This window comes from Fukomys damarensis, unplaced genomic scaffold (assembly GCF_012274545.1).
Source record: "Fukomys damarensis isolate Sample0158 unplaced genomic scaffold, DMR_v1.0_HiC HiC_scaffold_4, whole genome shotgun sequence".
Taxonomy (NCBI): domain Eukaryota; kingdom Metazoa; phylum Chordata; class Mammalia; order Rodentia; family Bathyergidae; genus Fukomys; species Fukomys damarensis.
In genome coordinates this window covers 23,565,347-23,578,254 of record NW_022900916.1, presented here as the reverse complement: position 1 = coordinate 23,578,254, position 12,908 = coordinate 23,565,347, and the positions used below count along the sequence as shown (strand labels likewise).

General features: G+C 33.7%; 1 protein-coding gene across 2 annotated transcripts in view; it reads right to left on the bottom strand.

Annotated features, from left to right (window-relative positions):
* Positions 1 to 5,509: 5,509 nt before the first annotated feature.
* Positions 5,510 to 12,908, bottom strand: part of Sp4 (Sp4 transcription factor) — a 61,247-nt gene continuing 53,848 nt past the window's right edge. For both annotated transcript variants that reach the window (XM_010641098.1, XM_010641099.2), the window contains exon 6: positions 5,510 to 6,373. In XM_010641098.1, coding sequence (XP_010639400.1) covers positions 6,126 to 6,373 — 248 coding nt within the window. In that variant the 3' untranslated portion in view covers positions 5,510 to 6,125. The remainder of the gene's footprint in view (positions 6,374 to 12,908) is intronic.

Below are 12,908 nucleotides of genomic sequence, written 5' to 3'. Positions count from 1 at the left end.
TCATAAAATAACCAGGAAATGCACTCCGCGCTCAAATCTGAGTTTGAATTCTGTTCAGACCTCTAAGCCACAAGATCTGGCCCTGCAGCAAGATGTATCTCTTCAGTATCCTCTGGTAATTCTTCCCCAGGTATTTCTTTCATGTTTCATGGCCAGCTTTTTTTTTAAACAGCTAGGTGGAATTGTTGAAATAAGCTGGCTCCAGAGTAATGTCCCCATACCTAGAAATAGTGACCATAAGCACTGTTCTACTGAGAGCTCTGAACAACTGACAGGCTTTCCTTCAAACTACACAATTATCACCTGTACCACAAAAGTGTCTAAAACAACTGAGCAGAAGATGGCATTATTAAAGATTCCTTCAAACACATTTCTTTCATCATGGATTTTTTGGGTATTTATTTCATTGAAAGTTTGCACCAGCACAAGGTATTAAAAACAATAGCATAATGTTCTGGAGGATCATGCAAAGGAGCACTTCTTCCACTAGCGATATAAAAAAACAAACACAAACAAAAAAACCCACAAAACTTTTCTCCAACAGAGTATAAAAACTACTGAGTTGATAGAATGTATGACCCCAAATATGCATCACTGTGCATGAGCAGCTTATTTCTACCATATGGTTTCAGAAGCAAGACAGACTCTGTGGGTGGTTCTGTTGCTGGAGCCAGTAAAGCAAGTATGTATCCATTATGAGGTTTACCCACAGCATCTGCACAGCTTTAAGAGGTAAATCCTAGAAATGATGTTAATCTTGAGTAGTACAAACCTCTGTGAAAGCAAGTCACTGCTACATTAACAGTTAAGTTGGAACTGCAGAAGATTTGATATGCTGTTGTAGACATTTTGTCTCCACGTAACTGCTTTAACAATGCTTGTAAGGTTATTCATCTGTGAGAATATCAGAGGATTCTTCAGCTACATCAGTTCCAGCAATACCTACTGCAAATCCAACATCTGTACAGAATTCTTATGTTGAACTCTAATTATCAATATGGTAATAGATGGGAATTTAAGTGATTAGATCATGAAAGTGGGGCCCTCATGAATTGAATTAGTGCCTTTACAAGAGTGCCATTAAGTTGCTTTGCTTAATGTATGCAAATACATGAACCAGAGAACAGTCTCTCACCAGACAATTATGCTGGCACCTTCATCATGGACTTTCTAGCCTTCGAACTTATGAGGAATACATTTCTATTGTTTATAAGCTACCTAGTTTATGCCATTTTGATATATTAGCATGAATGGAATAAGATAAACCAGACTTCTGGGTTATAATTAATAGTATTACATTCACCTACTGAGTATTGTCAGGTGCTTAATACAGTTCTTACTCTTAATAGGCCTATGAAGAATCAATCATCCTAATATTGTAAATGAAATAACTTGCCCACAGATGTGTGGCTACCAAGTGACTGAATGAGCAACCCAGCCTGGACTCCTCAGAGGACTCACACTGATGATCTTGTCGGTTGCCATGCTTTGCTATCACCATGGAGATCAACTTTCTGCATTATAAACAGGCCTTCAGGCTTCTTTCCCTTCCCTCCCTCTCTTCCTTCCTTGGTTCTTTCACTAGAGATTACTCATTCAGGTAACCAAAAATAAATTATTTCACTGCCACCTGCTACTAAGAGGACCAGAGCCCAAGGCTTATGCTAATCAGCAAATCTTAAGAGAAAGGAAAATACATGCCTTAAAAATCCTGCTACACAAGTACAAGTTGGTCATGGGTAGAGTAAGCAGATGTTGCTGCTTGGACAGTAACCACCACAATATATTATTCAGATTCATTGAGGAATAAAGTATTTGATGTTTCTTGCTAACACTTGAAATCTCTGCACCCCGTATAATTAAGCTTCTGGATTTAAAAATAAAAACAGACTATTCATAATTATTTTCCATGATCTTTAGGTCATCTTTACCAATGACATGGTTAAACCATACCATATTAGTATTATTAATACTGCTTACAAAGTTTATTATAATGGTTTAATGTAAACAATCCAGGATAAAGTGTATTTATCCCATTTTTTCTGTGTGAGTCAGTCTTGTTCGTGGTTGAAATTGTTTAAAAATTAGACTATTTTCTATTAAAAATAAACACAATGAAAACTGCCCGTTTTCTAAATGCATTATGCCCCTTTTATAATATCATACTGACGCTTCCAAATATAAAATTTTTCAGTTAACTGAAGTATACATCTCTACTTACAATAGAAAATCTTTTGATGAATTTATTCCTACTTTGCTTAGCAAAGAAACATAAATTTTCTCTTCCTTGATTCATTCATATGAACATATATTTCATATATATGAAGCTGTAATATAATCATGTCTTTGGGGCTATCCTGTATAAGCAAAATATACTATATACAACACAATTCCTGCTTGCCACAAATTTTTGACTCTGCAGTCTTCTGCCTATGAGGCAATTTACTTCCCTTTGTGCCTAATTCCCCACCGGCTTTCCCCTACCCCCCAAATGTGTCCAATGAAGTTATTACAAATAATGCATGCATTATGTCAGTAAAGTTCTTCATGATATCTGTAAGGCTCGAGACCCAGGAGGATAAGACAGTTTTTGTTTATAGATGTATCTATGTGTCCTATAGTGCTTCTTAGTGTTTCTATCAGCTTAAATAGTATTTTAGTGTTTTTCACTTTCAGATTTTCCTACAATTTCTTGACATTTATTGCTTAAAAATATTTTAGTGGAAAAGGTCTCTGAATCAAATTTTAATTTCCATAAATGTCTAGAGCAATGGCTACAAATTAACATGAAATTTGAATTTGTATTCTTTGACAGTATGTTCAGAGAAATGGTGACCAGATCTTAATACCAGAATTATGAAGGGTTGCCAATACATTTCCTAGTGAGAAGCATTTAAAACTTTCCAGTGTTCATTGTGATAAGGTTCATAGTTCAAACAAATTATTGCTGCTTTACAGTTTATATAATTAAATGAAACATGTTAAACTCAAGGGAAATTTTAATAGGTTACTTGCAATTGTTATTGCAGGCAACAACTTGTACATGATTTTATTTCCAAATCCACAAAAAACAAATTTTATACAAATCAGCACTGTAAAAATGTCAATTACAGCCCCAGAGGCATTGCTGGCAGAATAATTGTCTAAATTCTAGGATATGGGAAACAGGTTTTTTTTTTCTGGATTCCTTTTTTTTTTTCATTTTCTTTTTTTTACAAAAAATTTACAAGTGAAATGTTACTACGAAACTTTTTATAAGGAATTTTTGCAAAACATTTACATTTTACCATCAACTATTTCTGTTTTAAAATCATTATGTAGATTTAATACCCTATGCTGCACATCAATTTATGTGGGATGACAACTTAGTGACATGCATAAAAAAACACCACAAGGCATTAAAATGGAGACTTAAATACAAATATTGTTGCAATAAAACAGTTATAAAATTGAAAAATAGGACCTAAACATCATGCTTATCTAAGTTTGACAAATTAACTTTTTCTCCTAGATTACACACTTTTATTACTGCTCTCATGAGAGTGTGATAAATAATGACAACATCAAGTTCTAATGTAATCAGCAACACATACACAAACCTAACCAAAGAAAGTATACTGTAAGAAAAAACTATTCTAACACTGGAGTTCTACTATGATAAATACATAGCTTTGCACTGATAATTACAAAAAAGAAAAGTTTTATAATGGTGGCAAAGGGAATGAACAGTGAAATGCCATTAAACAAGACTCTACTGCACATCTGTGCCCTATTACTTATAACAGCTATATCCCACTGAGTCAAAGAAAGGACACTGAAATTTACGATTCTTATAAGACAGAAAAGTGGACTCAGAATGGTATGCAGAACAGACTGTCAAAATATTTCTAATTTCAGTGGTGAAATGTGCACCTGCTAACACAAATTAATATATGCCATAAAGCTATCCAGATTCAGTTTGATAAATTTATAATAGGCCTCATTGTTGATTAAAAAATAATTTCTATTTCTGATAAACATACATGGATTTTCATTAAAACTAGTTCAGGAAATAATGATGCAGAGTGCTCATACTTGGTATTAACAACAACAAAAAGTGTCAATCGGAGGAAACATGATTAAAACATTAAGTATCTTTGCATAAAAAAATTTATAGCACTGATTGTGTAGCATAATGATAAAATATATATTTGATGTTTCAGCTCCTATGTAATAAAATTAAAATTAACACTACCAACTGCTCCTCTGTACCAAACAAAACAACAAACTAATTCTGATGTTTTAAAGCCAGATACATCAGTTGTTAAAGAGTACATTAAATAAAATATACAAAACAATTTACAAAATCCAACTAAAATTTAAAGACTTTGTTACAAGTCTACAAAAGCTTTAAGAAACTTGAAATTTATAACCACAGTGTAAAAATTTTTTTCCTTTAATCTCAAAGCTTTTTTATACAAACTGAAAGCACAAAAGACCTTCAGTTTTATATAACGCTACAAAGGGCTGGCCTAAAGTGTACATAGTGTAAACAGTGATCATTACAGTATTTCTCCTTCATCAAAAATACAAGAAACATCACAATTTTGGAAGAGAATTTGCATGAGTAGTACTTTTCCTGAAATAATAGAGAATGCATAAGAAAACATGGACCTATTTTCAAACAGTTCCCAAACCAATGATTTAATAAACCAAGCAGGTAAAACTTTAGTTTTAAAATTGCTCATTTCATTTTATGATTCTATGTAAATATTTACTAAAAATGAAGATTTTACTATTTAAGCTATTAGAATTATCCAATTTTTATCATATGAAACTTTTGGCCATCTTTCCTAATAAAACCATTTTCTATAAGAACCTTTCATGAACAATGAAATATATCTTTATCTTTAGTCATTAGTTGAAAAGTATTGACTTTCCAAAAATAATTTTTGCTTCATAGTATCATATCTATTATACATTTGTTAGGCCGCCTAGATGTTTAGGGAAAATTCAGTTACTGATATACCATAAAGATATAAATTCCCAATTAACATTCTAACAGTACTAGAAATAAAATGGGATTGGCCAATTTTTAGTAAAGGAAAACAAAAATTATATTATGGTTAAAATATAATTTTCTGCTGGCCTTGAAAAAGAGTGATAATTCTTTCTTTGGCTACCAAGTCAAAGCATAAAGAATTCTGCACATTGTCAACATAACTCATATTTACAGAATATGAAACTACAAAATGATTTATAATCTATGCAAATATTTCCAATATAAACATTTAAAATGAAATATTGTGGTTCAACCTAGGGTTAGGAATATAATCAGTCCTAACTTTAAAAGACTGCATGTTAAGTTGCTTCACTTTACTTTCTGAAGCTATTATGTGTTCTGTTTTAACCATTTTTGCCCCTACCATTTTCCTAAGTTTTCAGTCTAAAGTTTTAACCTAAGATTTATCTCTAAGTTCCTCTTGAGTCTCCAAAATGGAGAAAGTAATTGGATTTCATTGATTGTCTGAATACACACTACTACAATGTAGTGGTAATAAAGATCTGAGGTGTAGCTCAGATTTCTGTGTTGGAACTTACCTAATTTAATGTTTGAAGAATTTCTAACACTTAGAAAAGACGGCCAAAACTATTTCAAGTTGATTTTCTAAAAATCAAGCTGAGGAAATATAGTAGCATTCCTATCTTCATTTAATAGTTTTCTGTGCTATAGAGAAAAGGAAATATATGTAAATTACTACTGACTGAATTTGAAAGTACTTTCAAAGAAAATAAGTCCAATTAAGGTCCAGCCTGCAAACTACTGAGGTCTTTTTAAATACATTAATATATGATGTTGGGGGGGGGGTTCTGTTTAAAGGTTATGTGATATATTTCCAAATAACTACAATTTATAACATGAAGGAAATACTTTTCTATTCGTTTCCAGTATATCAACTTGCTTTTTGTATTTTTTAAAATTTCAACACTTAAGGTGTTGAACCCAAACCCTGGAATACTTAAAAGAAGCCAAGAATGAAATCATGATTTCCTACTCCGTAATCCACTCGACCAGCCCATTTCCAGATTTTCAAAGGTGTGTAAACTTAAGTGCAGCACTAGAGGTCTCTGTTATAAATAGCTTTTCAGAATTCTTCCATGTTGGTCGAAACACTGGGAGTTGCTGGATTTGAATCTTGAGAAATGGCTGCAACGGTGACAATTCTTGGGGAGCCAAGCACCTCTGTAACAGATGAGTCCAGTTCTCCCGAGGTAACAATGGCAAGAGCTGTCCCACCTCCTTTCTTATTCTGGTGCGTTTTGACATGTTTGGAAAGATGATCACTCCGCATAAACCTTTTAGAACATTCTGGGCATTCAAATCTCTTTTCACCTATAAGAAAAACAGATGAATTTATATACATTTTAGTTAAATAAAATTATAATTTTAAATAATTTCTCTTCTGGTCATGCTATACTTTTTGCATGGTAGGGATTTTTCTATAGTTTTATCAGATGCACAGTATTTTTTCTCTATTAAAAATACTATCAAATAAACCACGTAGGACAGGAGATAAACCATGTGAATGAGAATACAAGATGGAAGTTAAAGACCTAGTTTTCCTATGAAGTGGAAATAAAAGCTTGAGCAAGTAAAATAACTGTTCTAGGCCTCACCTTCTCTGTCCACAAAATAAGATGGCTCCTAATACACGATCTTAAAAATCACTGTCAGGTGTGACAATACATAAGTGTTCAAGCCTCATGTCTATTCTTTCAGTTTTAATCCCTATAAATATGAAATATCTTCAAACTGTTTTATTTATTTATTTATTTTTTGGTACCAGGGATAGACTTGGGACCTTGCACTTGTAAGGCAGGCAGTGGCACCACTGAACTAAATCCCCAGCCCTCAAACTGTTTTAAATGAAGAATTTAATGGTGTAATGAGTCTTTCACAAGGCAAAAATACTGAGAGGTAAGAACATACCACATTTCAAATTAAGTTAGTTTTCTGGTTTCACAGACTACTACCATTATTTTTTGCTATATAAAATGATCCTTAAATATACCCTCTTCGAATAAGACAGTGCTAGTGGAACAACTATGCTAATGCAATAAAAACTACAGAGTCTGTCCCCCCCAAAAGTATACACACTTCAGGAAAAGACAAAATAGCATGTTTTTCCAACAGATGGTGTTACCCTCATATGGGGGACATAGAGGATGTTGTATATTGCAGAAAATCTAATACACTGCTGGCCCTTAGAGAAATTGAAAATGCATGTGCAGCAATCTCAATGACCAACATTACCCAAGCGGCAGTTCACTGTACTAATAAATGCCTGGCCATTGGAGTACCACCTGCAATTGAAGAGGACAAAGTAACTTGTATTAATCTCATGATATCTCAAAATTTAGTATTAAAATATTTATAGAAGTTTTTCTTTTCCTAATGTGTGCATACATTTTTTTGGTGAACTCTGTATATGTTAACTAAAAAAGAAAAAAGTCATTTTTGTGTGTGTGTAAAATTGGCGGGGCACATGAAAATTTCATTAACTGGCACATCCTGATGTTCACATGGGTAAGTATTGTAGACTTAGCATTTTCTTCTACATTTTTGCTTATGGGGATGAAATGAGGTTTTTTTCTAGTTTGATAGTGAAACTTGGGTAATAAGAAAATTCAATTTGGCAGATTTCTTAGCCCCGCCTTTAATGTATCAAGAGACAAACTACAAAGCTGTTTGTTCATGTGAGGTTTTCCCCTTTTATTTGCTTGACAATCAGACAACTTGTTAATATTACAGAAAGATTCAAGGCATCTGATTTATAGTATGGATCCTTATGCCACACTGCCAGACTGCAACTAGACACTGATCATTCTGTAAGTACACAGCTGGAGATCAACCAGTACACAGTGGCCTCAACAAATTATTATGGGATTTTCATAAACTCAATTTTTTTTTTTTTACCAACACCTACAGAATATGTACAGTGCGCCAGACACTGGTGATATGAGAAACAAAGGAGTCTCTGATTTTAAGGACTCTCCATTCTCTTGAGATAGTTAATGCAACCACATACTATAGAGTGGTAAGTTTCACTTAAGAAATGAAGAGATTCCAATCCTCAGCTACTCAGTGGTAAACCACAAGATGAGTGGGAACTAATGGTGACATGGTGTGTGAACTTCTTAGTCTACTTAAGTGTGTGGGTATTTAATTAATTTCCAATAATAAAAGCTGGCAAGAATCTCAAATATGCAAATTATACCATACAATTACACGTTCATTAGAGGAATTACACATTTTAGTTCATCGTCCATTTTTACAATAGTGTTTTCTCTTGTCAGGTAATTTCTAAATTCCCTACCTTGTGTAAGCATTATCAGTATACTTTATCTCAAAGATGTAAAGAGTGTTTATGCTAAGTGATATCTTTTTGACAAATTCAGAATACATGAATACTTATAATAATTAATGCATCTAATTATTAAAATTATTGGTATGTTACAGTGGTAAGTGGAATGTCCTGATGAAAATGTCCATGTTCCTACCCCTGGAAGTTGTAAGCATGTTACAAGGTACCAGGGACTTTGCAGCTTTAAGGTCATGGAAAATTAACTTAGGAAACTTATTTTGATCAGGGTGGTCCCAATCTAATCAATATGAGCTGTCCAAAGCAGACAGCTTTCTTTAGCTCATGTCAAAGAGGTTAAATGTGTGAGAGAGCCCTGACCTGAGCTGCTGCAGATCACACGGCAAGTCTGATGAGAACATGGGCAGCCTTCAAGAACAAACAACGGCCCCTAGGTTACAGCCACCAAGAAGCAGGGACCCAAGTCCTACAACAGCTGAGTTTAATTGATGGTATATATGAATTTGGAAGCAGATTATTCCTGACAACCCCCAGGAAGGAATGTAACCCTGCTGATACTTTTTTTTTTTTTGGTACAGGGAATCCACCTTGGGTCCTTGAGCTTCCAAGGCAGGCAGAGGCACCACTGAGTTAAATCCCCTGCCCAAACCCTGCTGATAACCTTGACTTCACTCTGTGAGACGATAAACAGTATACTTCCGCTGAGCCCACCGGACTTCTGACCTAATGAACTATAACATAATGTTAAAGATGTGTAAAATATTTTAAGCTGCTAAATTTGTGATGTTCTCAACTCTGCTGAACATTTTTATAAAAATGGAAGCACGTGTTTGCCAAATATTTACTGTGTATTTAAATGATCACATTTTTCTTTTATCATTAACATGGTGAATTACATTGCTTGAGTGATTTTCAATTGTTCAAACCGCCTTTCATTCCTAGAATAAACTCTACTTAGTTCAGATGCAGTAGTCTTTTCATATACTACTGAATTTGGTTTGTCAATCCTTTGTTGAGAATGCTGGCACCTAACCTTATGATATTAGGCTCTAGCATTTTTCTGAATTCCCAGTAATGTCTTTGCCTGCTTGTTATGATGATGCAGGCTGAGATATGTTCTCTCTTTATTAATTTTTAGAAAGAAGCTATGCATAATTGATATTGTTCCTTCCTTAAATGTTGTAATTTAACAAATGAAACAATTTAAGAACAGTTTTCTTTGTTGAAAGTTTTAAACATTAAACCCAATTTATTCAAAAGAAATGGAACTATTCATGGTATCTATTTCTTGAGCTAATGGTAGTTTGTGTCTTTTAAGAAGTTGGTTCACAAATCTAGGGGAAAGACTGTACACAGCATTCCATTATTACCCATTTAATGTCTACATGGTCTTTGGTGATACTGGTAAATTTTCTTGGCCAGTCTGGCAAAAGGACTTAGCAGTTTTACCTTTTCAGTAAACCAGAGTTTGGTTTCACTGATTTTCTCTATTGCCCTATTTTCAATTATTTTCTAGCTTCTTGTTTAGCTTTAACTGCGTTTCATTTTCTAGCTTTCTAATGTGAAAGCTTACGGTACTATGGTCAAAGACCTTCCTCTTTTTTTAACCAATGAAAGGATTTAATGTTAAAATTCAATCTTGCTGGGTATGGTGGCACACACCTGTAATCCCAGCACTAAGAGATAGAGGGCAGGAGGATCCTAGCAAGTTCCAGGCTGCCCCTGTCTGCATAGTGAGTTCAAGGTCAGCCTGAACTACAAAGCAAGATCCTGTCTCAAACATTCACACCCCCCAAATCACTGGAAGCATTGCACAATTTGCATACATGATATTCTGTTTAAAATATTTTCTTTTTTTTCCTCATTGAGTTTATTGTAACATTTTAGGTGTACAGTACAGTTACATTCATTATTGGGATCTTGTACCTTTACATGACAGGCCTTGGTTCTCATTTTTTCCCCTTGTCCATGCCCTCCCTTCACCTCCTCCTCCTCTCCCCATTTACAAACACTTTATTTCCATTTTTTCATTTTCTCATATTTTTTTCTTTTCCCTTATTCCCTTTCCCCTACCCTTCCCACTTTTCCTATACCTTTAGCCTTTTCTTCCTATTTCACATTGTCAATTATCTCATTAGGATCTTATATACAATTATAGTTTTTCACATCAGAGAATCTATTCGGTATTTACACATGTGTGACTTATTTATTTCACTTAGGAGTATATCCTCAATATGTAACCATTTTCCTATGAATGAATCTAATTTCTCATTCTTTATGGCTGAGTAGTATTCCATTTTGTAGAAAAACCACATCTTCTTTATCCAGTTTCCAACTGATGGGCAAATGGGCTGTTTCCAAGTTTTAGCTATTACAAACTGTGCCGCTATAAACATAGGAGCACATAAATCACTGTGACATGATTCTTTTAATTCTTTTGGAAAGATACCCAGCAGAGGGATGGCTGGGTCAAGTAGAACCTCTAGTCCCAGCTCTTTGAGGTATCTCCATATTGATTTCCATAGTGGTTGCACCAGCCTGCACTCCCACCAATGGAGAAGGGTTCCTTTCTCCCCATAACCCTGCCAACATTTGTTATTGTTTGATTTCTTGATAGCAGCCATTCTTTGTGGGGTGAGATGGAATTTCAGTGTTGTTTTCATCTGCATCTCTCAAATAAATGGTGTTGGAAAAACTGGATTTCAACCTGCCAAAGATTAAAACTAGACCCTTATCTTTCACCATGCACTAAACTAAAATACAAGTGTATTAAAGATCTAAATATTAAAAAGAAACACTAGGGCCAGAGATTTAGCTCAGTGGTTCTGTCGCCTGCCTTGCAAGCACAAGAACCCAAGTTCGAACCCCGGTACCAAAAAAACAAAAAGAAAAAAGAAACACTAAACTTGCTGGAAGGTAAGTTAGGCAGAACTCTTGAAGACACTAGCATAGGAAAACACTATTAACAAATCCTCAGTAGCACGGGAACTAGCACAAAGATTCAAAACAACTGCAATCTCATCTTATTAAGAAGCTTCTGCACTGCAAAAGAAACCATCAACAGAACTAACTTTTCCCAACAATGTGGGAAAAAATTTTTACCAGCTGCTCCACAGACAAAGGGCTCTTATCTAGAATATATAATGAACTCAAAACAATCAGCACCCCCCAAATATAAAGACCCGAGTCAAAAATGGGCATCTGAAATTAACAGACATTTCTCAGACAAAGAAGTAAAAGCAGCAAGTAAATATATGAAAAAATGTTGCACATCACTGGTCATTTGAGAGATGTAGATAAAAATATTTTCTAATTTCCCTTGAAACTTCCTCCTGACCCAAGGGCTCAGAAATACGCTGTTTAATTTCTAAGTGGTTAGCAGTTTTTAGTTATTTTTGTTAAGCTTTATTTGTAGTTTAATATAACTATGATCTGAGAACATGCTTTGTTTTTGTTTTTTTGGTACTGGGGATCGAACTTGGGTCCTTGCATTTGCAAGGCAGGCGGTAGAATCACTGAGTTAAATCCCCAGCCTGCCTTTATGGTTTTAAAATTTTTTTTAATTTGTTCAGGTGTATTTCAAAGCTCAGCATACTGTCTTTATTTATGAATATTCCATGTAGTCTATAAATACATGTTCTGCTGGAATACATTTTAAAATAAGTTTTTATGTTTATGGTACATAGCTCCTTTCCTGGAAAAGAAATCCCACCTGACATTTGCTCCCTTTTAATTGCTATGGTTAATTATTAGACCATTTATATTTGTTATCATTATTGATTTGACTAGAGTTAAATATATCATCTTATTATCTATTTTCCATTGTTTCCATTCTCTTTTTTTGGATTTGAATTACTGTTTAATATTCTAATTTAGTTCATTGAACACATTCTATAATAATTTATTAGACCAATATATTGGAATTATTTTAGTTTTTTGTTTGCTCTGCTTTCAAGTCTCTCTCTAGTAAGATTTATTTTTATCTTATTTTATTTATTTTTAATTAATTTTATTGGTACATTTAAAGTATACAGTATGACATTCATCATTGGAAATTTGTACCTTTACATAATCCATCTTGTTATTTTTTCCCCATTCCCTTGCCCTCCCTTCAAACCCTCCATTCTTCCCTATCTACAAAGACTTTGTTTCCACTATTTTTAGCACAAAGAATTTCCTTGGCATTTATTTTTCTAAGTCTTCTTTCATTTGAAAATACCTTTATTTTGCTTTTGTTACAATGAGAAACACTCTTGGAAATAAACAGAAATATTAATGATAGTTAAGGAATATCACAGGAAAGAAAAAGAGAAAGTAACAAAGGGGTTAAGAAAAATGTAGACATTAAAAAAAAATGAATCTGAGTACAACACAAGTTTACTGATAACCCAGAAAGGATAGAAAAAAAGAGAAAAAACAAATGAAGATAAGAGACTATTGTTAAAAGTTCAACTAATTAGCAAATAAAAATCTAAACCTAGATGCATCATTATGAAATTAATAGTATACTAATGATTACTTTCTTTTTCTTTTTTTTTTTTTTTG